Consider the following 27,263-nt stretch of genomic DNA (forward strand, 5'->3'; position numbering starts at 1 on the left):
TAGTATCAGTGGTAACACTCTATTATGTGTGTAGTTGGTAGAACAAGTTCTTCAGAATAGTTCTGTGAACATTTCAGATGAAAAAATGCATGCTACAATTAAAAAAAAGCAAACTATGAAAGAGGTAAGTGCTCTCCAGAGCACTACTTTTGTTGCAAGGAAACTGATGAGTATATCCAAAAATTACAATTCCCTGGAGCTTGTCATCCAGAGAGAGGGCAAAGCAATTTCCCTCAAGAATGGAATCACTTCCCTCTCCTTTTCTCTCTCCCTCCCTTTCCCTTTCTCCTTTAACAGCTGGAAAACAGGCTGATTACCAAGAACATAGAGCAAAATGAATATTACATCCAACTGTAAAAGCAGAAGAATTATATAAACAGGTAAGAATAATTAACGTCTGCCTTCCTAAAACACCAAAAAGACACTAAATAAAGCAAACATCACATGCTAAGCAAAGTATTCCTTTCGCCATGCCCATTTCTTAAGAAAAATGTATTATTCGGAACTTGGCAGCAACTGATTTAAAAAGAAAACAGGAAGCAGATTAAGAACTAAAATCAACCAAAGCAGTTAATCTCTCTATTTAAGCATCCTAAATAAACAAGAGTAAGAACACAGATTTCTAATTTCATTTTCACATTAGGCAAGAGTTTAGAACCACTGCTATAAGCAGCACTAAGCAGGAAGGAGAAATTACTTTATGTAACTTTTTAACATATAACTTTATAAAGCAATTAAGTAGCTATTGTGTGAAATACACACAGGATTGTGTATTGCATTGTTATTAAAGACAGCTTTCCTATACTGTTCTGACTCTTAAGTATTAATACTGTAATACCTGTGATTATCTAACTTTGTAATAATCAAAGTTGGCTTTCTTCCTTCAGCAAAACTAGGATGGATGTTATCTAGCTTCTCTTTCCTGAAAGAACGCTTGCAATGTCAAGCAAGATTACACCTTTATATCAGAAGCAAAACTAGAGACAATGGCAGAGGGAACTTACTTTTTTTTAAACTAATATTTATGTAATTAATCTTTTGTAAAGAGCTAGAAAAGTGTTCCCACAGTTGGTCATAATTTTCTGGAGTTGTGTTTCTTTAAGGCAGAACTCAAAACCTTCTAAGGGGATTCAAAGTCTCCAAACAGATGTTTCAGGGTCTCATTACTTCCTCCACACCTTGTTTGCTTTTATAAAGCAGAACTGATTAACATGGCTTGCTAGTGTCTGCTGCTCAGCATGTGAAGTTACTAAACATTTTGGGAAAGTTTTCTGTTGGGAAGATGTATGTCGATTCCATTTGAAATGTATTTTCTGCTCTACTTGGTGAGGTTGAAAAGCTTACATTGGAATGTAACACATACCTAGCAGGGGGGATAAAATCCCAAGAATACGTTTGGGATACAGGAGAGAAAAACACCACCAAAACCCCAAACCAAAATAAAAAAGAAAAAGAAGAGAGAAAACTCTGTTCCTGACTCCTATGCCAACTGTCTTAGTATTCTCACACAGTTTTTCTGACTTGCCCATTTCTCTTTTCCGTATCTATGAAATCAGAAGACTAATGGTTATATACTCCAGAGTAGCTTAAATACACTGGGTAATGTTTTTAAGGTATGGCAATTGTAACATACTAATTAGAGCTACCTGGAAGCCTTTCAGGATCTTGAAATGATGATCCATAATTACAGATCTTGTCTTCCACATATCATAGTTGTAGACTGTGTATAATCAATGCTATGATCAGACTAACCCTCCTTTCAACCTGAACTGAAATTAACTCCTAGCAGTCTGCCTGATGAGGTTTCAGAATTTTCTAAGGAAATACACTATGTGGACCACAGACTTGTATGCCTAAATATTGCTTAGGTCACAGGCAATCTAAATTGTAAATAGAGATCAAACATGTACTTTGTACAACTGCCAAAACAACACAGATGAACATGTTAACCTACAGGATGTTGTTCTCAGTGTATGGCTTACCAGGAATTGCAAACAGGTATTTAAGAAACACACCTTCTCTTTCCCTTCTACATTTCTAGATAAATAGGAAATCTAGGATAGATCCAAGATGAAAGACAGAAAAACATTACTTTCTATAGCAGTTTTACCAATGTGTGGAAGAGTTAAATGTAGAGTGCTGAACAACTTGACTGAGAATAAGAAATACATTATATTACTGGGTTGCCCAATGGGTTGGAAGTGATTCCCCATGAAATTAATTCATCTGAATTCAATTTCTGCAGAAAATTTTACAAAGCCAACATAGCCTCACCGTGGAGGCCAAAGACTGAAGGAATTGAGACCAAACCCTCCCCTCTCTCCAAGAGGTGAGCTCTGCAGACCAAGGTCACAAGCATGGGCATGCCAGTAAGAAGATCTAAGTTGTTCCCCTTCCTTCCTCCCCACCTCACTTTCAACTGCCACGTCCTCATTAGATCGGCCATGAAAACCCACCACTTTCTGTAAGGGCTAAAATTACAGGCTTAAATATACAACATAGAGGTATTAATTATCACAAACACATATGCACACCTTGAGGAACACTAGCAGTATCTGTAAGACAGAAGAAAAAGTTTAAAACCTTTGTTTTCTTCCTTGAAACTGTAGATGGTACGGGGAATTCTGTGTTCCTTCAACCAAGTGAGCAAGTATCCAAACCAAAATTTCAGTTCCACTTGTTTTCAGTTCCAGGATTTTGCTCGTGGACTACAATGCAACTCAATTGACAATATTCAGCACATAACAGTACAGAAAAGAGCTTGGGATGGAAGCATTTGCAGTTATTTTCATAGGAGACAACAGGCAGCAGCATGCAGCAACAGGGTAGCCTAGTCGCAGAAAGTAACATTTATTTAGGTAAGGTGTTATTTTCCTTAGAAATAAACACACTTGGGGGCCTAGCATCTCTTTATAAGCTCTTTACAAGCTACCATAGCATCAGGTTACAGAGTCCATTCATATGATGTTTGTAAGTTCTAGTGTTAATGCCACTAATGGTGCTCCAGTGTAGAGTGCAAGACAGATCAATGTAAATCTTTTGATTAGTTTGTGAAAAGAAAAACACTGGGCATGAGGCAAGGAAAGGAATACTTTCTGTAACATTTAGATCAAGGGGAAAACAGTCCTTGAAACGAACTTTCTAGCCTCCTGTCTTTACACAGCCCATGATTTTGTAGGAGTTGGTAAAGCTAGCAAAAGGAGAAAAAACAAGATTCACAGAAGAGTAGTAAAAGTTAACTGCCCATAAACCACCACTTCTCTCAGCTTTTAGGTCAGGCGCCATGATGATTTTGCCCCACTGCAGGAGTTCGGTGTTTCTAAAATGCCTTGAAAAGGTTTACGAGGCCTTGAAATATAACCATTTTCACATTGGCTGGGCTGACTCTACTTAAATGCTTTCCCTTCTCAATGGCTTTTGGTGTTTCTGGTTTTCACTCCCTGACCAGCTGGGTTAGGGAAGTCTGCCCAAAGAAAAGAGCGTAGCCTAGCTGCTGCCACAGCACTTGCCTAGAAGCTTGGCCATCTTACTTTTAACCCTGGTTCTGTTAATTATTTACAGATAAATGCTTGACATTCATATGATTTCTTGCTTCTACTTCAGCCTCTCAGCAGTATGAGTAATATTTACATCACAGAGATGTTGTGAGACTTCAACATCCTAGACCTTTCAGAATTTGGGGTGTACAGAACAGAAAAAAACGTAACTTTTCTCTCGTATCATTTGTAAAAAGAGACCTTAACCTAATAAAGCTAGTAGCTAGCTAACCAATGCTACCAAAGTAACTGACTGGCAATTCTTTGCTAAAACCTGTGCCTTCAGCAGGGATATAAAAGGTACGACAAGAAATACCCACAGCTCTGCTGTGCATCTAACAGCTCTGGACATGGAAGTTCATCCACTAAGACCTGCAAGGTTTTAAGGTACCTGTGATTCTGTAACATAATCAAATGTTTTTTAAGTTGCTGAGATCTAACAAGTTATTGCCCATCAAGCAAGCTACTATACTTGGTCACAGACAAATTTTGGGTGTAGACTGAGGACTCTATAATCCCAAATTCCCATGTTTTTCTGCCTATGAATTGTAATTGTGAGCCCTTTGGTTTTTTGGACTGCTTTACTGTTTCTACAGCTGGTTCCCTGTTCCAGCCATGTCTTTGCTGATCACACATGTCACTTCTAGTATGCCATTCTGCAGCAAAGATGATACCAGCTGGGTCACCTAACACCACTGCCATCTTTGTTTCTCTACATAGGCTTACAAGAAACCCTCAGAAGACTTTATACTATTAAGAATTAGAGAGTATTTTTGTTTCTAGAAAGCAATAAAAATTTGGGCTTTAAAAAGAGGTGCTTACTTGGTTTAGGACCCTTAGCAATATCACACACTTAAACATGGCTGGCTCAATCTTCTCTCTGTACAATGTGTGGAAAAAAAATAGGGTCATTCACAGAGAAATTTAGAGCTCTGGTGCCTTAAAATACCTCCTGAAAAACCTGTTCTCCTATTAAGAGAGCATGAGAGGACAGACTAAGTGACTAACCGTGGGCCACGATACTTCTCCCCATTAAAGCCCTAACCTCTAAAATTATCTGAGGGCCCTCTCATTTTTGCAGGAGGTATGAAGATTTGAAATGAGAACAACCAATAATGTAGGCTTTTTTCAAGAATGTATACATTTTTGAAAAATAATTCATGTGTTTCAGGTTATGGAAAAATGTAAGAGAGCCATGCCCTGAAAAGTTCACTCACTTTTGGGGTGCCAATACAGTTACCCAAACTGGAGGTAACCTCTTTAGAAATTGCAATCAAAGTAAAGATCAGATTCTTGTCTCCATAAGTAGACTACTATGTAGGAATTCTAAGAGTTAATCCACTAAATCCATGGAATACTGGTAAAATCATGCTAACTTGTCTAAAGCTGAAGTTTCCCAAATTATTTTCATGTTTTATAGAAGATCAAATGAAAAGCACCTTTCACATTTGACCTAAGCTAGTTGTGTCTATTTCTCAACACGGACCTACCCAAGAAAAGCAGCAGCAGAGGCATCGTATAAAGAATGCTCATAACAGCAGCATGCCACTTTTAAAGCTATAAAATGGGGGTAGCAAGGAATTGTACTTTTGGGGGTGTCTGATCGCTTCAGACAGACTAATCCATAATTCAACATTGGGTTTTCCTGAAGCTCAAACCATAAGTTTCTCTACAAGGGAAAAAGAGGAATGGGCAGTAGAACAATGCACAGCACATACAGTTGTTTCCAGTTAGCTAAGGTTTGCTTCTAATGGAACACAACATTCTTTTGTTTCTGAATTTTCATTTTATCTTTCAAGTCTTGTTTCTGGGCTATGCATGATTGCCAAATAAAGCCCTGAAAATATTCATCTATTTAATTTATATGAGTGGTCTAGAGAGCTATATTTGTTATCTACATGACAGTTCTGCAGGACAAGCAAGCAAAATAATGATTTGTATCATTACAGTCCTGTATTTTAAGAAAGAGATTCTAGACAGACATTTTGTGTTGCTGTTTTTTATTGTAATTCAGTCTCAAAACCTCTTCAAAAGTAAAGCAGTAGATGGACTGAATCACCAGACTCAATATTCTCCACCGTTGCAATTTCAGCCATGAAATATTGCCTACTTCAGACACAACAGAAAGTGAAAACTAGTCTTTCCACTATTCAAATTTCTTCCCCGCCCCCCCCCCCCCCCCCCCCCATTTTGAAGCTGCCAATCCATAAGGGCACAGAGGTTCAAAATGCTAGTCTTGCCCTTCAGATACCAGCCACTTGGGAGCAACTCACTTCTGGCTCTTAGTTTTATTGATATATATGCTGACTTCTAAGAGCTAAAGGTAAAGGAAAATGTTAGTGCAAGCACAGATATTAATCTTAGGCTTCTTGCACTGCAGTCTTCTTCAGACTCTCCTCCTTGGCGCTTTGAAAAGAATCGCTTGTATGAGTTATAGTAACTCACATGTACAACACATACTATGTATATATGAGAATGGTTCCTTGAGGCATAACTGTTAAAGTTGACATTTTGAGTCCTGTTACCATACTTTCACATAATTTGTGGGGGTTTGGTTTTTTGTTTTTGTGGGTTTTGGCTTTTTTTTTTTTTTTTTTAAGGTGTTTATCTTCTGTTATGAATAGAAAGATCTGGGTCAAATATATGACAAAGAAGAAGCTATTTTCAACAGAAAAGTTGTCATTTTCTCTCATGAAATGGTAGCATTTTACAATTTTGAAATCCTGCATCATCTTGACCTCTAAAATACAGACTTCTGCTATCCCTTGTCCTCCTGATAGTAACTTTGTTTTAAAAATAGCAAGAACATAAGACTTGAGGAGATAAAACCACCACTTAGCACTGGCGCTCTCCCCTCCCTCCATATATGTCTGCACATCAGACTTGCTGCTTTGATTAATGAGTATGTTGGCTTCACAACTCTGTTGCAGAAGGCAACATTGCATAAGCCAGGAAATCTGACTTACTGCCCTGGCACCCTACAAATCCACTGCCAAAATACATTTTAGTTATGGAGCCAACACATAGATACCAGACCTACGAGCAGCAAGGAACCTCCCCACTCTCAGCTGTGGCTGGAAATACTGTCACAAAGCATGGAGACAGAGCCAGTGAAGAGAGCAGGAAGATGAGGAAAAAAAGCAAAGTGCTTTAAAAACACATAATGTAAAAATGGCTACCATTTATTGAATTCCCTTTGCTCCCAAAGAGCTTTCAGTTCTGTCTTCCTATTTAGAGGCAAATTACATGAAATACCACAGGTGTAAAACAGGTCCTCCTCTGCCTTCCAGATAGTCATATCTAAATAATCACCACTGATAATGCTGTAAAGATACACAAAAAATAACAGCCCACTCTTCCCTCCAGTTTCAGGAGTTTGTAGGGCTCCCTAATTACTCCAGCTTCACCAGACTGTTACTGTGAAAGGCTACTCGGATCTGTACCATCCTTTTTATAAGTTTGTCCTTTGCACAGTCCCTGTTGACAACATGGAAACAGACCTACGGTGAGCTAGACTTACGCTATCATTGATTCAACAGCAGTCTAGAAAATAAATAACATGTATGCAATTGCAGGGAATATGCAACTACTGTATGACCAAGCTGGGGGGTGGGGGTATATTTTAGCCACATTTCTTGACAAATGATGGACAGCTCCTGAAACTGAAAGCAATAGGTTTCTAGTCCTAGGGGTATTGCCTTCAAATATGTCTATGTTCTCAGGGTAGATCAGTTTTCCCTGCTGCAGGCATCCTGCTGAGAGGTGAGGTCCCAAGCAAAACACAGGAATCTGACTGCAAGCCTTTGAGGTGGCAGGAGCCAAGGGAGGTTCAAAGACAAGGCTGGCTGGTGGGCAGCACCTCTGAGTATTGCAGAGGTTAGAGGTTAGTAAAGCAGGAGCCACTGGCCAATAAAACAGTGTTTGGAGAGCCCACTCTACAGATAAATTGGGGATCTGTTTACACCTTTCCCAGCTTTCTGAGTTACACACACTGATGCTTCCCACTGTGATCTTGTCCTATGTCCACCAGTATCTCCCCTCCTCAGCAGCTGCCTTGCTTTCTGCCGGTTGGCTTTATAACATTGGCTAAAGGATGCTTGGAAACTTTTAATCAGCATCCAGCATAAAAAATAAATAAATAAAAGCACAACTGCTTTTATTTGTGTCAACTGCTGCAACAAGATCTGTCTTGTTTGAGATTTCCCATGACTGCTGTACTAATGCTGGGAGAATAGAAGCTTAAATTCCCTTGATTAGAGAAGCTAAACACAAAGCTAGCTCAGTGCCAATCACACACATGAAAGGACAGCTTTTTGAAGCAAGCAAAAAAAAAAATCTAGGTAGAGTTACCACCATATTACAGCAGTCAAAAATCAGTACATACCTCAATTTCAGAGCTTAAGCTCTGTATCAGGAAGGACTTGCCCTTTTGATGAAGACGTGTTTTGCTCAATTTCCTGTAAGCTGTATAGTTCTATTTTATATAAGCATAAACATACCCATACCCCCATACACACAGTTCTCAACATTGGACAACTTTAACCACAGACATTACTGCCATCATTGCTTGAATACAGATATATTTTACTGACTTCTGCAAGGACAAAAGCTGAAGGACTGGCAGTCATGGGGGTTTTTTGCCCCATATCTACAGCAAAAATTCAGTTTAGGACATGGTGCTGTTTTCTTCCTTCACACCTTAAAAATAACTGATCTTAGCTCAAGCTATGTAAAAACACCTCATTCTTCATGTCTCAAATTATGCATGGTTGTAAACTGTCTGATGAAATAGATAAGGTGATTAATAACTGTTGGTTGTGATAATACTGCATGGTGGTCATGCTGCAATAGAACAAGATTGAAAATAATTTTACATGGACAAAATAATTGATAGATATCAGAATTACTTATTTCTTCTTGGCAAACATCTGAAATAGCATGCTAAAGAGGAATATTCTTTGCTGGATGAAGCTGGATTCTGTAAAAAAGAGAAGTAATCGCCAAGATAAACATTAAAGCTTACTACAGAAGTCCTTGCTACCCCAAAAAAGATGGAAAGTATACCACCAATCAGCATTTGCCTCTTTATTCTATATTAATCTTTTGCTTCAACTGAATGATTAGAAATGTGAGCAAGGAGTTGTTTTCCCTTTCCCCTCCATACATAATGCCTCTGCAATAGATGGAACTCACGTCTCAGGAGATTTCTGAAGCACTGGCTACTAACACAGGTAGCAACAGATCAGAAACAAAACAAGTGGTGCAAGGAAGAGCACAGAGCCTGGGCTTGGTGCTGCTAGCTTACAGAAGCGTTTCAGACAGTTGATTAATGGGCGTTGCATTCACGCTCAGGCTTAACCTAATCACCAGATTCAGGATAGGAACGTTTTCCCCAATGCCTCAAAAGACACCACTGATATTTTTTTGCTTTTTTTTTGCTACAGTGTTGGGAAACATTTTATAGTAGACTGTGCTGTGTGGGAGAACCAAGATGAAGTATTCTGCGGACCCCCTGGGACCAGAATTCCATTACCAGTTGCAGGAAACTATTTCTTAAGCTTAACTGTAATCTAACAACTTCTATCTGTGATTCCCTACTCCACTACTATAACCTGGAATATGCACACTCTCTATAATCCTCCTCTCCAGAGCATCTGTACAGATTTAAGCCACTACCAGGACAGAATCTATGTGTTCAAAACCAACTAATGCCAGGTGACATTTTCATTTCTAAAGAGCATTCAAAATTGTCAGCTAATGGGAAAAGGTAAGGGAAAAAAATAAAATAAAAAAAAGAGGGGCATAGCTAAAAGGAAGGAGCCAATCCTCACATACAAGTTAGACCATCTGCGAGCCAAAGGGCATTACAGTATCCTAGCCCAGCCCGCTTTACTATTGGTAACAAAGATACCTATATACAGGAAAATTATGCATCTACGAAACTGTTAGATAAATCTGCACAATTTACAAAAGATTAAAGGAAAAGCCATCTAATGTTTCTACAGAACATGTGAAAACTTTGTAACTTAACAGCCAAACATCTGTACTATGTTGTAACGTACATTTAGTCATTAAAACAGTATCCAAGACTTCTAAAATCCATTACTGATATTATGATTTGACCTTGTACAAGTTATTTATGCCTCAATCCATTCATCAGTAAAATGGATACAAGACTGAGGTGTATTTACTGCTAGTATTTAATATATTCACATATAAATTACTACAGTAATGCAGTGTACTTACACTATCTAGGTAAATTCTAAAGTTGCAACTTTCAAAAATGAAGGGCTAAGCGGAGCAAGTGAATTTGATAAAGAAATGTGATGTGATACAGACTAAACAGCAGCAGAGGGAGAGCACAGAGTAACAAAGAATGAGTGACACACCGGGAGAAACGCTTAATCATCCATTTATCTGCAACTAACTGCTTCATATGCATGACAAAGAACATTTCCAAATATTCTTTCAAAAAGTACATGCCTTTCCAGTTTTCAGATCATCTCAGTTTATCTGCAGTCTATCTAAGCTATGTATACCAATCTGCAAAGGGTAAGTACCAGAAGTCCACGTTGCAACAACATACAGACTTCTAAAATACAGGCTCTTAAAATCTAATCTTAAAACCCCCAAAATAATATTGTCTTAAAATAGCACGATTTCCCTTTTACAGCTGGAAGTTTAACCTTTTGTTGTTTAGAGGCTGCAAACCTAGATACAAAGGCAGCACAACTGCATCCATAAAAATTATTAATTGAGGTGCTGATTGTTCTCAAATTTCTGAGCTCTTTCTAAGAGATGCCATGAAGACCACTCCGTAATACAAGCAGCACGAAAACAGTTTTCTTCATTCTGGAAGGCAACATGGCAGGACAGACAACAGGGGGAAAAAAAATATCTAGGACAAGGACAGTCTCTGCAACGAATGAAGAGGGGAGGAGGGAGCAATGAAAGTCTCATATATAAATGCCAAGGATTCTACAACTCCCATGGTGATCCTGGCAGCAAGCCAGGAAAAAGTTTTCTCTTTCTTTGCTGTTTGCAGCAACAAATCTTTCCTCTGGGGGAGGGGTGAGAGGGCTGGAACTAACTTCACTGCATCTGATAAGATGGCAAATTGTCCAGGCCTGACATTTATGGGGGACCCAGAGCTCCGCTGAATCACTCTGGGAGGATTAAAGCAGGGTTAGCCTCTCCAATCACACTCCTTAAAATGCTACAAATGGTAGACAGATGAAAGTTCATTTAAATTTGATAATGATGGGTCTAAAGAACCCCAAGACAGAAGCTGTCCCCTGTCAGGGTAAGAACTGCAGCTGGAAGTTGAATATTCTCATGAAAAAGACTTGTAAAATTCTAACTACTCTCCATGAGCTTCCAGTGTCCAGATATTGAAATGAAGTTCTGTTTAATTGGCTAATAAGAACTAAATCCATCTCCTATGTGAGCTGCACCACCCACTGGAACACCCCCCACCCCACCATTTGCTTTAACTCTATCCAGGACCCTTTCACTGTAAGAATGGGATGTTTCACACGCCTGCAGTGATTGCCTGGAGCCAGCAGAAAGGCTCATATAGCTGTCAGCAAGCTGATAAGAGTTGAAATTACTCTACAGAGCCCTCTTTAAAGAAGAGCCAAAGAAGCACATTAAATGAAAGGGAGGAGGGGTCAGAAGAGCCAGCCACTCATGTTGTTTTAACGTGGCACTAAAACAAGTCATTGATTTATGCATGTGTCTTCAGCTCTGTTTGACCTGGAGTCTGAATTTCTTCAGGTCAGAGCTGAGGCACATGAGACATGCACTAGAAAAACTACAATAGCAAGTATTCTCACTGTGGGAACAAACACTGCAAACTACGTGTTTTCTATTCAGATTTTTAAAATTGCATTTACAGCCTTTTTTAGCTTTTAATTGTCTGCACAGCTGAAAAGACAAGAGGTTGTGATTATCTAAAACTTTAGATAATAAAAAGCAAGAATGCTGCGTGGTTGCTATCTGAGAAAGTATCTTGTGGGGCCTCCAGAGCATCAATTATCCATTCATACAAAGGAGGAAACTATGTATCACAGTCCATATTCTCTCACTGAAGTGTCTGGCAGCCAGTGAAGTTAAGATGCCATTTAAAAAAACACTGACGATCCCACAAGGTTATATTCCACAAGGCATTACAACACCAAGGTCTCCTGCAAACTTGAGTCCTGAAGTTGCACCACTGCAACCGCACCAGGTCTGACCAAATGACCCTCTGCTCTGTATTCTGTCTCTGACAATGCTCTGCAACAGGTACCTTAGGAACTCCCACACACAGACACAGCAAGCATAAGCCACCATGTCCCCAAAGTACTTGCCAGCTTCCAGAAGTCTGCAGCTTGGGGACTTGTAAGCCAGAGGGTGTATCTTTGCATTTATCTATGACAGATTTTCCTGCTCTGGAATTCTTCAGTCATCCTTTATGCCAATAAAAACCCTTCAACTCACACAAAATGCTGAAGCAGCGAGTCCTACAGACTACCTACTAGTTCTGAGAAAAGATCATCTCCTCCTTTATTGTTTTAGACCACATTTCCAATAACAAAAGTCCTAGGAAACATCAAATGCAATTGTATCTGACAATGTACAGCTTACCTTGTTCATGACCTTCTTATTTCATAGTTCTGTATTATATTCTTGGTCCTCATCTTATACCCAATCATTCATTTTCAAAATGAAGAGTGTTAGGCTATTTAATCACTCCTCTCATGAAACTTTTCATCACCCTTGTTCTATTATATCCTTTTCAAGATGGGAGAACCATAACTACAGACTGCATTCAGGGTGCTAACATACAACAGATTTACACAGTGGCACAGTATTTTCCATTTTGTTCTCTACCTCTTTTCTAAAAAATTCTTTATACCAATTTTTTTGAACACAACTGACAATGGAATTAACATTTTTACAGAATTATTTATTACGGCTCTAAGAACTCTTTTCCAAGTGACTGCAGCTAGCTGAGAGGCCATCACTGCCTATGAGAAGACTGTTTTAAATCACATATATACCACTTTCTTTATATACTGAATTTCATTTGCCATTTTCTCATTTGGTCATGCTGTACCTGAATTCCTTTGGCCTAAGATGCATCAGTTTCAAATAAAACTTTTCCCAAAGCAGGATCAGTCATAAGGTGTTTTTATATCACTGTTAGCTTGAGCTGCCAATTTTCCCTTAAAAAGCCAGGCCATTCTGGGGTGCTTACTTTCTACACAGCCATCTAATTTTATGGAATCTCTTATCTCCAGCATTTCCACTTCTTTGTAAGTTTGGTTGAAATTGGGCAGTAACAGAAATTAGAAATCAGCATGCACATTGTATTTGATCATACCCTTATTACCATAGGAAACCAGGACAAAAAGAATTCCTGCACTCAAGAACACTAGCTCTTCAATCTTGTACCATTAGAGTGCAGTGTCATCTACTCTGGTTCCAGACTAGATATTGATTCAAAAGTTTTACTTTTTGTGAGGTGGGAAGTGTTAGAAGTTCAAAAACGGAACAGGCACACAAAGCCTTTATTTGAAAATAAACTCCTTACCTAAAATACATTCAGTGAGAAAGAATGCCTAAATAAACAGAGGAATAACTCTTCTCTTTCCATTGCATAGTACTTTCATATTTTGGGTCTATGCCTTAAGGAGCCTATCTCTGTTAAAAGATTTCCAAGTATGTTGATATTTAGTGAGGAAAAACATTTACAAAATATCTATATATTTAGATAGATTCATCTCACAAAAAGAAGGGAGAAAAGGCACAGAGGCTCAGATATAAGTTGAGGAAAACTTTCATATAAGTTAAAGACATTTACGTATCAACTACAGTGGTGAAACACTTTTCTAGAATTAACAGGCTTTCAAAGTAGATGTTAGAAAAACTCTTGAGACAGAAACCATACAAGGCATGGCATGGGATAAACAGATACCAGCAAAGTTTTGTTTTATTTTTTTTTCCTTTACCTATTTCACTCTTCCTCAAGAGCAAACCAAAATTTCAAATTTCACATTTCACACTCTGTCACACAGGTCTATTACATTTACTTCTGTTTCTTGCCCCTCCAATTTTAGAACTCTGCTATTACCTGAGTGCTGGTTTGTGGTACAGAGAAAATGAAAGCATAAGGATGCAGCACCAAGTCTGCTGGATTAGCAGCAGTGCAGCTGAGCTGCTTATCGATTTGCCTCTGGGCACTTCTGCCTGTGTTTCAGACTCCATATGGAAGTATTTTGAGAGGGGGATGGTTCAAAGAAGCTTCAAAGAAAATGAGAATGACAACATTACTGTAGAAAACGGACAAGACAGCAATCCCAGGGATGCAGATATTCATCCAGACTGCTATTAATTTTAGCAGCTCAACTAGCAGAGACTCTTTTTGATGGTCAGTATGTTGGAGTTTGTAAGAGCTATCATATGGTACTCTCCAGTTCTCACAGACATAGGCTGTACGTGTAGTATTGAAAATAAGTTAACAATTTTTCACAACAGTATAGACTAAGCTATGAGGACAGAAACTATTTCCTTCTTTGAGGAAAGTCAGGAAACTGAACCACGAACAATGTAGGGCAAAATGTTCTGCAAGTTTGAACAGTAAGTGTAAGTTACTATGGCTAATCTCTAGAGATCTCAGCACAATCAGGTATAATGCAGGACAGTTAGAAATTAATTCTGATTTCCCACACTCCAGCTCTGCCTAAACCAATAAATCTCTTTCCTGGTTTATACCATGTACTGTCTGAAAAAACAACTGAGCAAAATGAAGTTGTATTACAGGAAATCACAGCACAGGTCATACCAGCCATAGATCCTAGGAGATGATGACTCCAAAACTAAAGCACCTGTATTTCATCCTCTTCATGAAGTATTGTGTGATGCTCACGATCAGCATACAAACTATAAGAAAATATTTCCAAATATGGGTTCATATATATTTTTAATGGGATGATTTCCCTTTAAAAGCCGCCTTCTCTTCTCCAGCTGATATATGGCTACAAGTATTTCCAAAAACAAAGCAAAAACTAAGCATAAATAAAATTTTATTCATGAAAAGCAGACAATCTCTTCCAACTTGAAAAAAAATTTATATGTATGTTTGTGTATATGTATATATTTCAACCTTGATCCATGATCTCCAGAGAATCAACTGCTATAAAATACTACAAAAAGAGTACCTAATCAAAGAAAACTGGCAAGCTAACATTTACAATAACAAGTTTTTTAATTATGAGGTTTTCCAACTAAGGATAAAAATGTCATAATTAAGACAACCACTGAAACCAAAGCGGTTGGACAGCAAGGCTCCCACCCTACAAGGGTTATCAGACCCAGAAAGTCTGATAGGCATGATGAATGCATGCTTTATCCTACTAAAAACCAAGAGAAATTTAGAGCAAGGATTTGTTCTGTTTGGCTGAAAAGATTATGATCTCAACCACACTTATATGTCAGAACATGTCAACTAGTTTCTGAATTTACTGAAAAAAATAAGTTAGTTGGCAGGCACTGGCAAAGCATGTTTTACAAGTCTATGAAAAATGTATTGTCTGCCCTGGTGAAATTTTACGTGCAACAAAACCAGTTTTTTCAATAAAACCTAAACACATCCTAACTGCAAAGGAAACAATGAGATGCTGTATAACAATTTTTGTATCAATTTTAATAAAAGCTCTTTGAACAATCACTTTTTCCTCATTTTAACATCAGTTGTAGACCAATCTTTTTGTAACATATCAAACTCCAAGTGCTTCTCAATGTAAAAACAAGAAAGAACATGACCATTGTAAACTACCTACCTTTGTTTCCACCTTGATACAAACAATGCTTGGTAAAAATTAAAATGGACTGGAAAAACCCAAACATACTGCAAGACTAGCTTCAGTCAGTCCCCTTCCACTTGACAAAAAATAAATATCAAAATATTGTGTATCAAGCATTATTAACCCTTGAAGTTGAAGCAGCAAAATAAAGTAGTTTAAATATTGTTGAGAAATATGGGTTACTTGCAAAACCAGAATATTTTGAAGTTTTCATTGTCCTTCCATGGCTAATCAGAATAATCAGCTGCTATAGATCACATCTGAAAACATATATAAATCACTCCAGTTCATCTGCACATTCATTCTATAAACAAGTATTAGTTCAGTTTCCTTTTAGGAATTCCTTGCCTGTCAAACAAATGAGAGCACTTATGATAAATTCACTCTGCTTCTGAACTGCCCTTAGCACCAGCTTCCTCAAAAGGTTAATTCCAACTTCAAATTCTTTCTTCTATCACCGCTTTAGCCTTATTTTGTAAATATTTATTCATTAATTCCTGTATATTGTTGCTGCAGTGAAGATAATGAAAAAAACTGGGAAGACATTTTGTCTAGCCAAAAACTCCTAAGATACTTTCCCAAACCATTTAGATCAAAAGAAGCAAGGAAAGGGTGCAACTGCTCCCTACTGTGAGACTGATGATGAGGAAGGATACAAAAATCTGTAGCACAGGTGGAATATTAGTGCATATTTATTAATGAGGAAAAGCAATCAGGTTACTGACTGTCCACATGGTATCAGTCAATAAGTTCTTTTTCACCACATCAGGTAGCTAGAACATAGAAGCATGTATCAGCAGAAGAATTTCACGGATACTTACATTAGGACTTGACCTTGTAAGTAAGGTTGACAGGATGTGAAATGGATAGATAAGATGTTTAAGTAACCTCAATATGCAGACAGAAATAAATTCTCAAAGACAAGAGAAAAAGGGCTCGTGATTTCATTTTGATGCTCTTAATAGCAAAATACACGACTATATCCTCAGAAAAAGTATCACGATGTGAGAGAAAGCTTTAGAAAAACATGCTTCCCACCGTCAGTCAATAGAATCACAGTTTCCAATACGTTCAGTGATGCTTTGAACCCAGTGGCAATGACTACCGCAAACCATTTATAACCCAACAAAATTCAGACACAGACTAGAATTACATTCTGGGTATTAAAATATCTTCTATTTTAACTTAATTTTATGGAGTTACAGATAACAGAGATAACGTATAGATAATCTGAATTGAGGGGATTGTTCTCGGTATGCTTCATTGGAATGTTTAGGCTTTTTTAGTTTGTTTCTTTGGGCTGGTTTGTTGTTGTTTGGTGTTGTTTTTTTTTACATACTAGTGTTGTTTCCTGACTTCACACATTAAAATCACTGTTTAAGCTGTTTACAATGTCAAGTGCATTCTCCACAGAAAGACAACACTATCCTGAAATGATTATTTTATAATATTAGTAAAATGGACAAGAAAATCAATGCACACTTTAACAGACTATTAATGTCAGTTTTAAAGCTTTATTAGCCAAAACTCCCTAGTGTTAACGTCTCTTCATTCACGTCAGAGAAAAAAAGAAAATAAAGCAAAATTATGTTTCTAGGAGCTGTAACAGTAAAGCTACTTTTTTCAGCTGCCATCCCCGGTGGCAACTGGTTTTGCCAATGGGCCCGAGCAAAAAAGTTCATTTGTGTGAAGGCGCTAAAGAGAAAGGAGACCTCTGATGGCCGCTGTAATACTTGCAGATTCTCTGTACAGAGAATGAAGTGAAGCTGGCAACAGAATTCCTGTATGAAAAGGTATTTACTGCTAAATTTGAGAGTCTCTTCTCCACACATATCCAGTATTAATACACTGTGGAGCTTTTAACACTGTCTAGGTAGAAGTAACTAGAGCGTTGTAGGCTACACCCCGAAAAACGGTGCCTTGGGTCATTTTTCACAAGGACCATACAAAAGATGACTGTCACTAAAGTTGGGTAAGGGAGTTTCAGAAACATGTCTTCACAATTCTTGCAGATATCTGACCACAGAAATCCCATGCATCTTTAAAAGTCAGCTGAGATGAGATAGTTTTTCCCTACATACCCAGCTTTTGCTTTCTCTATGCCTCAGTTCCTCATTGGGATAAACAATAAGAACATTATCTCCCTACCTCGTAACAATATATGCTCAAGTACAACAAGGTGACAAGAATGAAAGGTCCTAGGTACAAGTTTCCCATATAGCACAACGCCTTCTTCGCAGGCCCAAAAATGTTCATCTATATATTCCAGCCACCAAAAGAACAACATGGTTGAATCCCATCCCTGAATCTGACAATAAAACTCTTCACACTTCATGAAAATCCTCACACAGCTAACAGTCCTCAGCTTACACTTCATGTGCAAGCTGTACAATTAAAGCAACTGATGATGATATTGTCCATAATGGCAAAGCTAATAAATATGAATTTCTATCAACTGGAGTAAACTAGAAGAGGTTTCCATTTGACTATATACCCAGCCAACAGAGACTTCATTCACAAGTTTGGACAGATCGTGATCTCAGCTCTTCCAGTCACCAAATAAGTAAAATTTCCCTCTCAGAGGAACTGTCAACTTAGTTAAAAGTATTTTGGACTTAATGCTTCCCTCACATTTTCAGGCATTAAAATTCATCTACAAACCAAAGCTTCTCTTGAGATACAGACTCTTGAACTTCTTTAATAAAATGTAAGTACCATGTAGAAAAAAAGGGAAAAAAAATATACACTGTGATTTCATCAGAAATACGTTAATATATAAGAGTAGGCAGTACACCTGCATTCAGGGACAGCTTCCATCCCAGGGTGCGTTAAGAAAGCACAGGGGACACAAGAAAAAGGGAAATTAATGAAAGAGGAGTTTGATAGGAACTGGCCATCTCCACTCACAGCAAATACCACACAATCTTTACATGAAAAAGCAGATAGTTAAAAACCTCAATTTCACATTTCAGGAGATTTGCCGCAACCCAGGATGGGGAGGCATTGACCACTGATGATGCTAAAGAACCTATATTACACAACAGCAGGTACATTAACATAGTAGGTTGGAGAGAATCCATCCCGAGTAACTGAACTCTGTCTACTGAAGGGTTCTTCTGCAATCTCAATCATATGCAATACTCTTAACTTCCTGACCTGATGGGTAATGTAGTACTGATCAACAGGTGCTGTTCAACACATTTAGCTGCACCAGTGATGGGTAGACACACAACATTGAAAAGAAAGTAGATGGTCAAATAATCAAAATATTAACATGAGTACTTCTGCATGCCAACAGATTTCATAGTAAGGCAGGTGTATGAACATACACTGCAACCATAAATAACGGAAAATAAAGACAGTGCGTTATTTTACCTGTCTTTGCATCTCTTCAATTTGTCGCTGGGGGACACTTTGCAGAATACTGTACATTTCAGGCATCTTTTCTTCAGGGATAACAACAGAGGCCCTATAAGAAACAAAACAAGTGGTAAGACAAGAAGAAATGTCTTAAAAGATGTGAGCTGCTTTTCCAACCCAAATCTTACCCTATTCTACTAAGGCACATTCAGCAGATATTAGCAGAAACAAGCAGTCTTCTCTCAATGTAATTAATTAATTCTGCAGCAGTTCTTTCACAACACTAGCCTGTCTGCCCACAGATAATGCCACAAAAGTCTGTGGACTGATCCATACAAACAATTCAATAAATATGGTAGGGACAGAGACCAGAAATCCTGAATTCTCTTCTCTGGATTCCCACTGACTTGCTGTCAGCTGAGATTTTTGGAGTGACCAAGCACTAATAGCATATACAGTGCAATGTATAAAAACGAGTAATCTTTGTACATATTATCCCAAGATCACGTAACTGGGCATACTGTATGCATGGAAAAATAATCTAAGCTCTTAATACAGTGTATTCAGCTACAAAATAATTATGCCTTTCAGTCTCAGATGAACTTAGGAATCATGATACAATATAAAGAATTTAACATTTACATGATGCAATTTTTAGTATATATTTTCCTTAAAAGAGCTTGAATGCAGACCAGTCCTCACTGAATTCAAGCACAAGATAATAAAGCAAGTCCCTTTTAGAAAAAATACAATTGGCTACAGGATAATCAAATGTTTTGTCATCTCTGCTTCATTTGTTTTCCTCTCTTATTTTTGATGCATAATATATCAAAGGCAAAGACTGCACGTATCATAGTCTGTATTCTATTCCCTGTAACCCCCAGTACACTTGACTGATCACACAGATTTTATTCAAATCACTGAATGCAATGAAGTCTCTTATGCAGTGGTCTGATGTACAACAGTGAGAGTACAGACCTCTTCCAGTCCAGAACCTCAGAGAAAGGTAAAATGTAGGAATCAGCAATGATGACTGGGACACAACCAGCTTGAAGAACATCACTTAGCACAGCCTGTCCCAGACGGGCTCCACGTAGAACTACACAAAACGTAGACTCCTGTCAACAAATGGTATCCAAGGCACAGATGAGGGGAAAAAAAGGAAATGTTACGTTTGTATTACTTGTGTAAGTATATATGCATTATGCTTTCCTGCCCTCCCCCTCACAAAAAAAACAAGCCAAAAGGAAAACAGGCTTGTTCTGTGCAACCAGTGTTTCCTGCATTATTAGCTAGTTTGAAATAATTACCCAACTTTATCTTCTACAAGCTCAAAAATGTCTTAAATGGAGAGATGACAAATCAGCTAATAGGACTATGCTTTATTTTAATGACCGAACTTCAGATTTCTAATTGAGAAAATTCATGGGGAAGACTAAATTAAACATTTTGAAAGTTTGGCATAACAAGATGAGCAACAGCCAACATGAACTAATTGAGTACAAACTGTACGTAGCCAATCTAATTTTCTTAGCAATCCAGCTCTACAGACAGCAGTGAAGTAAGAGATTTCAAATCTCAACTTTAAAAGGCATTTGCCATCTTCGATAGCATTTTCATAGGCAAATTAAGAAAACATGGGCTTCATAAAGCCCTCATAGGCTTTATAGCTACATAAGTTATAGATACAGAACTCTAAGTATAAAGCAGTTAGCAGTGGCTCACAGGTAAAACAGTGATGGGCCAAATAATCCTTCCTAGGTGCAACAGTATTCAATGTGTCCCTTGGTTACCCGAGTAGCAGAATTAAGACCATACCTACTAGATCTGACAATATCTATGATCTTACAGGATTAGCAAGCATAATGGATAATGGAATTAGAGTTTGACATTATATGGATAAATTGACTAAAAAATATATCAATACATACAGGGCTCAACACTTAGATAAAAATAAACAACTGCACAAATATAAAGCATGAAGTAATTGCCTAGGTTTTGCATTTTGCAGAAAAGAACATTTCCTACAAAAGAACACGAAAAGAAAGGGTATTCATATGTCAGCAATGTTTTTCTGTTGAAAAAACAAAACGCTACACCCACAGGTTGTATTAGAATGCAAAAAGAAGTACAATCTATGACATGTGAAGTAATTGCTCTTCTCAGTAATAAAAGACCTCAGACAGAGAAGTGTGTTCAGTCTTGGGCAATGCACTTTCAGGAGAAAAAAAAAAAAAAAAAGGATGATTACTTACCTTGAAAGTATGATCTACAAGGAAAGACTGACTATATCAATATTATGTATTCTGAAGGGGTGAGGGCAGGAGGAAGATGGCTAAAGGGAACTTAAAAGATATAAAAAAATTTGCAAAAGGGAAGAACATAATCTACTCACATGTCCACAACACACAAGGCAAAAAGCCATGAGTTTAAACTGCAACAGAGAAGATTTCCTGACTATGCTGCACTCACCCTGTAAACAGGGACTTTAGATCTCACTGCCACTGAGGAATCTTGCTACAGATTCAAGATCACAAAATAAATGCTTGTAGAGTTCAACTACACAAACAAGGAAAAATCCCAAGTCCTAAGAAAAAAATTATAAAGTTGATACAGAGGCTCCCACAGATAAGAAAACATCTTTCCAGCTTGTGTTCTGTGGCCTGAGGAAAAGGAGCCAGGAGGCTCAGCAGGGCAGCAAAACATCAAAATGGAACTAGAAAATACAAGGCGGTTTTCTGGCTCTTCGCTGGTTTCTTAATGCAATTGTAAGACCTGCATTCATGCCCATAGAGTACTAGAAGTCTTGAAAACCTCATCCAAGAGAGGACTGGAAACAGGAAGCATTAGAAACCCAGAAGCCCAAGAGCCTGTCTAGTAAGAAGTCTGTAAAGGCAGCACTGGAAAGGATGAACTGTCATTGCAGTCCCCCTTCCCCCACTCTCAGAGAAGAGGAGAAGGAAAAGAAGGGTGCGGAAATGGAAGAAGCTGAGAGAACGAGCACACCTTTTAACACTGACTCACTAGATCACACAGCAGCAGGTGTAAGAGACTCTAGTAAGGTCTGGGAGAGGAAAAAAACAAAACTCCAGATGTGGACACACATGCTCATCTGCCCAGATAACCATTTTTCCTGTCTAGACAAAGGTTACTATAAATACATCCCCTCGCATCACCACTGTTATCAGCCAGACATTCCAAAGGGAGATGCAGGGCTCTGCAAAGGAAAGTATTTTAACAATCTCGGCATGTGCCAGCCCTCTTCTGAGTTATAAAATCATATATAGCAAGATATAGATACAGGTTCCCTGACTTGCACTCCTCGAGCAATCCAGTCTGTATTTACAGAAATAAAGCCAATAAGTTTGGGTGGGTTTTTTTCCCTTTTGGCTGAAAGTTTAGGACTCAGGGTGACCTCTTCCTCCCTTTCCCCCTCCTCCAGAAGGAATTTTAAACATATTTCCTCCAAAACATAACAGGAGGGGTGGAAACTTTGCCTTTCCTCAGCTTGTTTGTTATTTTATCATCATTTGCTGAAGTTCAAAGACAGATTATGTGCTGGTGGCCACAGACAGAGCACAGTGGCCTATGGCATAACTCACTTCACCACACTACATGCCAAAGCACCTCCCTGTTAGTGAACTGCTAAGAGACACAGGGCTCTGAGAACGCCATCTAGTTTTATCTTCAGTGACACATCAAAAGGCCTTTGGAAGTTGGGCCAAGGCCATGAACCATATTTCACCTAGATATTTTCGTAGCTGCTTGCTGACAAGTCTTCTAGCTTAGTCTGTTATAAACCCTACAGAATTATCTGTATGGATAGCTACTAAACTGCTTACAAAAAATATAATCTGACCAACTCTCCTTAAATGTAGCACTCTCTTTTGCCCCCAAATAAATCTATGCATAAGCTCTTTAAAGTTCATTTTCATCTTCTTCCCAATTGACAAAGCCATCCCCTGTTCCAAGCTTCATCTAGCAAGGCCTGGATTGTCATATGTAAGAAAACAATTCCAAACTCATGCCTGTTGAAGGTCATTTTGCCAGTTATTCTGGAGGGTGTAGATTCCAATATTCTTCCCCAATTTTAACGTGAGCAATTTTGTCTGGCCTCCAAAAGTTTCTCCTCCCATTGCTGCTGTATTTGGCAGTATCTTCATATCATTTTTTAAGTTTACACAACATTGTCATGTGTTACTAGAAGCCCACCAGGACCAATCTTATGAAGCTGTTATACACAAGCAGTGTTTTAAAACTATAGCATAGTGCGTATATCAGTTTGAGTTCACAGTTCTTTGCCCTCTTAAAAATAAGAGTAAAATTAAGATATAACATCCAAGCTAACATAACAAATTATGCAGTTTCAAAACACAGCCATCAGGTTAACTAAATATAAGGAAGTACGTTAGCAGGGCTAAACAGGAAGAGCTCCACAGCTGACAGTAACCAAGGGGAAGAGAAGCTTGCAGGAGAGACAGCCTTACCTGAAGCACTTGAGGATAATCAAAGACTTGATTCTTGTGACAGCGTTTGCGAACAGCAGGGACCCCATCTGACAAGTTTGTACATTTGTCTAGGATCAGCACTGATTCCCCATTTTCAGCTTGAAGAGCTTCCAACTCAGATCGGTATTCTGGGTGCAGAGCCATTTGAGATGACAGAATGAAATACCTGCGAGGACTGAAAAACCACAGCAAGGTTACCTGACAGCACTGTGAGTTTACTTCCAAGATGCTCTAGAACACACTCCCTTCCATCCTGGAAAAGCAGAGCAAGATTAACTATGTGGACACACTGCCAAGACTGTATGTTCAAACAAGGCTGGGAAGCGTAATGATGCAATATAATTAAATCTTGGACAGTAAGTGGTTCAGCATTATTTACAACTTTGAATAAATCTGCACTTGGAAAGAATGCTTATTACATTAGAATAGGCACTTGCATTATAAGCTCTGTTATAAACTGAAATAAACATTATTTAGCTACATATTAAAACAGCTTGCTACTGATGCCAGGATTGTCTGTTTTGTTTGATGCTTGTCTACTATAACAAAGTAGATAACACACGTAAAGCTGCTGCTAGTTTATTCTCCCATGTATTTTCTCATCAATTTTAACTGAAAAAAGATGCTGAACTGACAACTCTTTTTCAGCCTTGATACGGTGACAGCAGTAACAGGACAAGCTCATTTCATTAGCTGTGATTTGGCTTTCTCTCTTTTGGGCAACATAAAGGCAACATTTCCAGGACAAAGTTGAAGGTCCATTATCCCATTCACTTTCAACTCCTACCATATTCCAAAAATGTGAATATTTAAGATGTGCCTTAATACTGAAGTGTTTCAAGATGCTAATTAACTTTGGAGGTAAAACACACAGGAATACAGTCTCAAATTAAGTGCTCACTGCTTTAAAAAGTTATGCTGATATTGGAAAATAGCATGTCATACAATTGTTATACTCATTCTCATCTGCTTTGATTTCCTTTTTAAACGTGTCAGTTAAGTCAGACTGCTCTACAGCTCCCCACTGAAAGGAACACACAGCGAGCGCCTGCCCTCATGCTGCCAAAAGAACACAGGAAACATGAGGCCTGCACTTAGAATTCCAGTTCTACTCCACGTGATGCTATCTTTAATTTACAGCTCTGAAAACACATACAAAAACACACTTTATAAAGTCAGACCGCTCCTGCTGCTCTTCTCACCTCCACTCATTTTCATGCTGGTCACTTTAGTTGCTCCAATTAACAGATGAGACTTGCATAGAATTTTTTTAAAAATACTCTTTTTCCCAAGTCTCCAGCTGCTACCAACTTGTTACCAGCATCTCTACAGAATATATATTTCTAGAGAGATGGATTTAAAACATTTTAAACAATCCAACTAAAAAGAAGAGTAACTAAAACCCCTTTAGTCCAGCTCTGTAAGAGGAATAAAAAAGGATTTGTTTCAAAAGAAAAGGAAATACTGATGCAGATGAGTGATAATAAATGCTTATAACCTGTTAAAAATTATGCAGGTTTGTTTGTGTATACATTTAAAACCAAACTTTGCCTTGAAACTGTCATCATGACACTCAAAATCTAGGTATCAAATCTTGCTACAAAAGAAAGTACGCCCCAGCTCCCAGGAAATAACAGTATAGTGGAACATAATGATTTATCCCAAGCAAGCCTGAACTCTGAGCATCTTTCCCTTGCCACAGTTATCCTGCAAAAAGCAACTGAACCTGTGAACGTGTTTCAATTACTAATGCTCACTGCCCACTAGATGGTACTCCGGAGGCTACAGTCTGTTCCTCACAAAAAAAACAACCCAAGTTTGAGAACATGGAAGCTCCAACACCTTCACCAAACACAGACCCATACATTACATCAGCTCCCACATAACAGTTTCTCTTACCCAGCCTAAAACCAGACATACATTTAGCTGACTACATGGATACGAACAATATGACTGCATATCTCTTTACAATCGGTTCTATACATGCTGAAGCCTATCATCACGTTCATGCTTTCCACACAGAAATACAAGACATGCTTTCACTCTGTGTCAGACTGTAATACTTGAGATCTATAAAGAATCAATTGGGATGCAACCAGATGCCCCACTACTGACCTAGTCCAGGAGCATCACAAGTGTGAACATAAAGGGTGTGAGCAAAGCAAACCACTGCTGCATGAGTTTGTCCTGTAATTGACTGCATATCTTGGAGCAGCCCTGAGCAACAGCATTGCTCATACCAGAGGAGAAGACAATTGAAGCCAAAGTGCACTAACTTTTTGTGTCCAGTAGTGGCAGCACCCTTTCAATCACAGTTTTCAACTTTAATAATTCATATTCTTTGCAGGATGTTGTCAGAAAAAAGGACCTAAAGTTTCTGCATTTCTAAACTTGATCTCCATAAACAGTGGACATGTCATTTACCCCCATTGCCTCAGTCAGACCATCTTTTAAACCCTAACAAAGGTAAGGCCTCTGTTATATGCTACAGTGAAATGTTTTCAGCTGTGTAATTAGGAAGCTTATGAAATATTCAAAGAGCAGTCTTCCATAATCAATTAAAACATGTCTTCCAGACTTCTACCTATTCTTGTTCTGAAGACATGAATGGATTAGAGAAACGACCACTTCCCAGCGTAGCTCATTTTAATAGCTAATTACATTCCTTGTTAAAATTAGTGCTTTATTTCCCACTTGTCTCACTCCCAAGGTTGGGGGCATTGTATGTGTTTGTGTCTTACTATATTACTTTAAAAAAGAAAAAGAGATCAGTACTTTAAACTCTGGGTGTAACTATTCCCATAATCAAATCGGCTCTCTTTCTTCTTTTTCATGAGCTAACCATACTAACCTCCTCAAGATACATTCTGTAAGAACTTCTTCCCTTCAGAGCTGTATTTACAGGCTTCTCCTGTTGCAAACTCTCAACGTCTTTTTGAAAGGACTTCAGAACACCAAAACATCTAAACTGATTTACAAAGAATGTATCCGCAAGACATACAGAGGTAAAGATCACATTCTTGCTCCTGTTCTCCTATTACTCATTCAAAGTTTGCACTGGCTGATACTGAGGCACTCATGTTGATCCCCATGATCCCTTCCTTCTCTTCAAAGCCACAACGGAAGTATAGCATACTTCTTTTATCATTGCAATAGTGATCTTTTCCTAGTACACTTTGCTTTTAAGTATCCTAAAATAAATTGTCTGAAGCATTCATTTATTAGGGAATCTATATTGCTTTGAACTACTGCCCTGTTTTACTTATACCTTAAAGAAACCAAACATCTAACAACTACTCTTATTTATATCTGAAATAACTTGTCAGCTGACTGGAAATATTGAATCTAATTCTACCAGAAACACTATCAGGCTGTCATATTGGACAGTTCAGTTTCTAGAGTGGGAAAAAACAGAATCACTCCAAAAATATCATCAGTTCATAGGTAAACCACACATTGGCAGATTAGCCAAGGCCATTAGCATTGGAATCATATATTTTAATAGCAAGAGCTATTAAAAGCAACTCTTTAAAAACTGCCCAAGCCAAACAAGTTAACAGCTATATTTATATTTTATCAGCTTCAATATTAAACATGACATTGAATGTACTTTGCCAAATTCATGGGAATTGCTTTACCCTGGTCCTCTTTCTGGCAGATCCACTTCCCCTGATAGCGGGCTGTAAACAGGAATACTGACATCATAGCCTTGCCGGTAAGTCCATGTGGAGAAGCCTCCACCAGCCAGAAGAGCTCTGAAAAATACAAGAAAGTAACTTAAACAGTATACCATTCAAACTCAGAGCACAATTTACCAATTTTCATTACCAGAATATCAAAAAGATGCATGCTTTGAGGCAAGTTTTTCCCTCAGCTTTTGTCAGTGGCGTTTTTCATGCAGTTTTTTTGGTTCACTTTAGTTTTTGTGAACTGGGCTTACTGCTAGATTGGATATACTCATCAAAGGGATGCTTACAATTGCGTATGATCACCAAGGAATGGACCATTTT

At 38.2% G+C, this 27,263-nt stretch overlaps 1 protein-coding gene across 1 annotated transcript in view; it reads right to left on the reverse strand.

Annotated features, from left to right (window-relative positions):
* The window catches only part of EXT2 (exostosin glycosyltransferase 2), an 82,142-nt gene that overhangs the window by 47,240 nt on the left and 7,639 nt on the right, over positions 1–27,263 (reverse strand). Inside the window, exons 4-7 of the mRNA XM_055715929.1 lie at positions 26,892–27,008; positions 23,233–23,428; positions 19,724–19,863; positions 18,761–18,854 (exon numbers count right to left, since the gene is read on the reverse strand). Coding sequence (XP_055571904.1) covers positions 18,761–18,854; positions 19,724–19,863; positions 23,233–23,428; positions 26,892–27,008 — 547 coding nt within the window. The remainder of the gene's footprint in view (positions 1–18,760; positions 18,855–19,723; positions 19,864–23,232; positions 23,429–26,891; positions 27,009–27,263) is intronic.

Source organism: Falco cherrug, chromosome 7, assembly GCF_023634085.1.
Source record: "Falco cherrug isolate bFalChe1 chromosome 7, bFalChe1.pri, whole genome shotgun sequence".
Classification (NCBI taxonomy): domain Eukaryota; kingdom Metazoa; phylum Chordata; class Aves; order Falconiformes; family Falconidae; genus Falco; species Falco cherrug.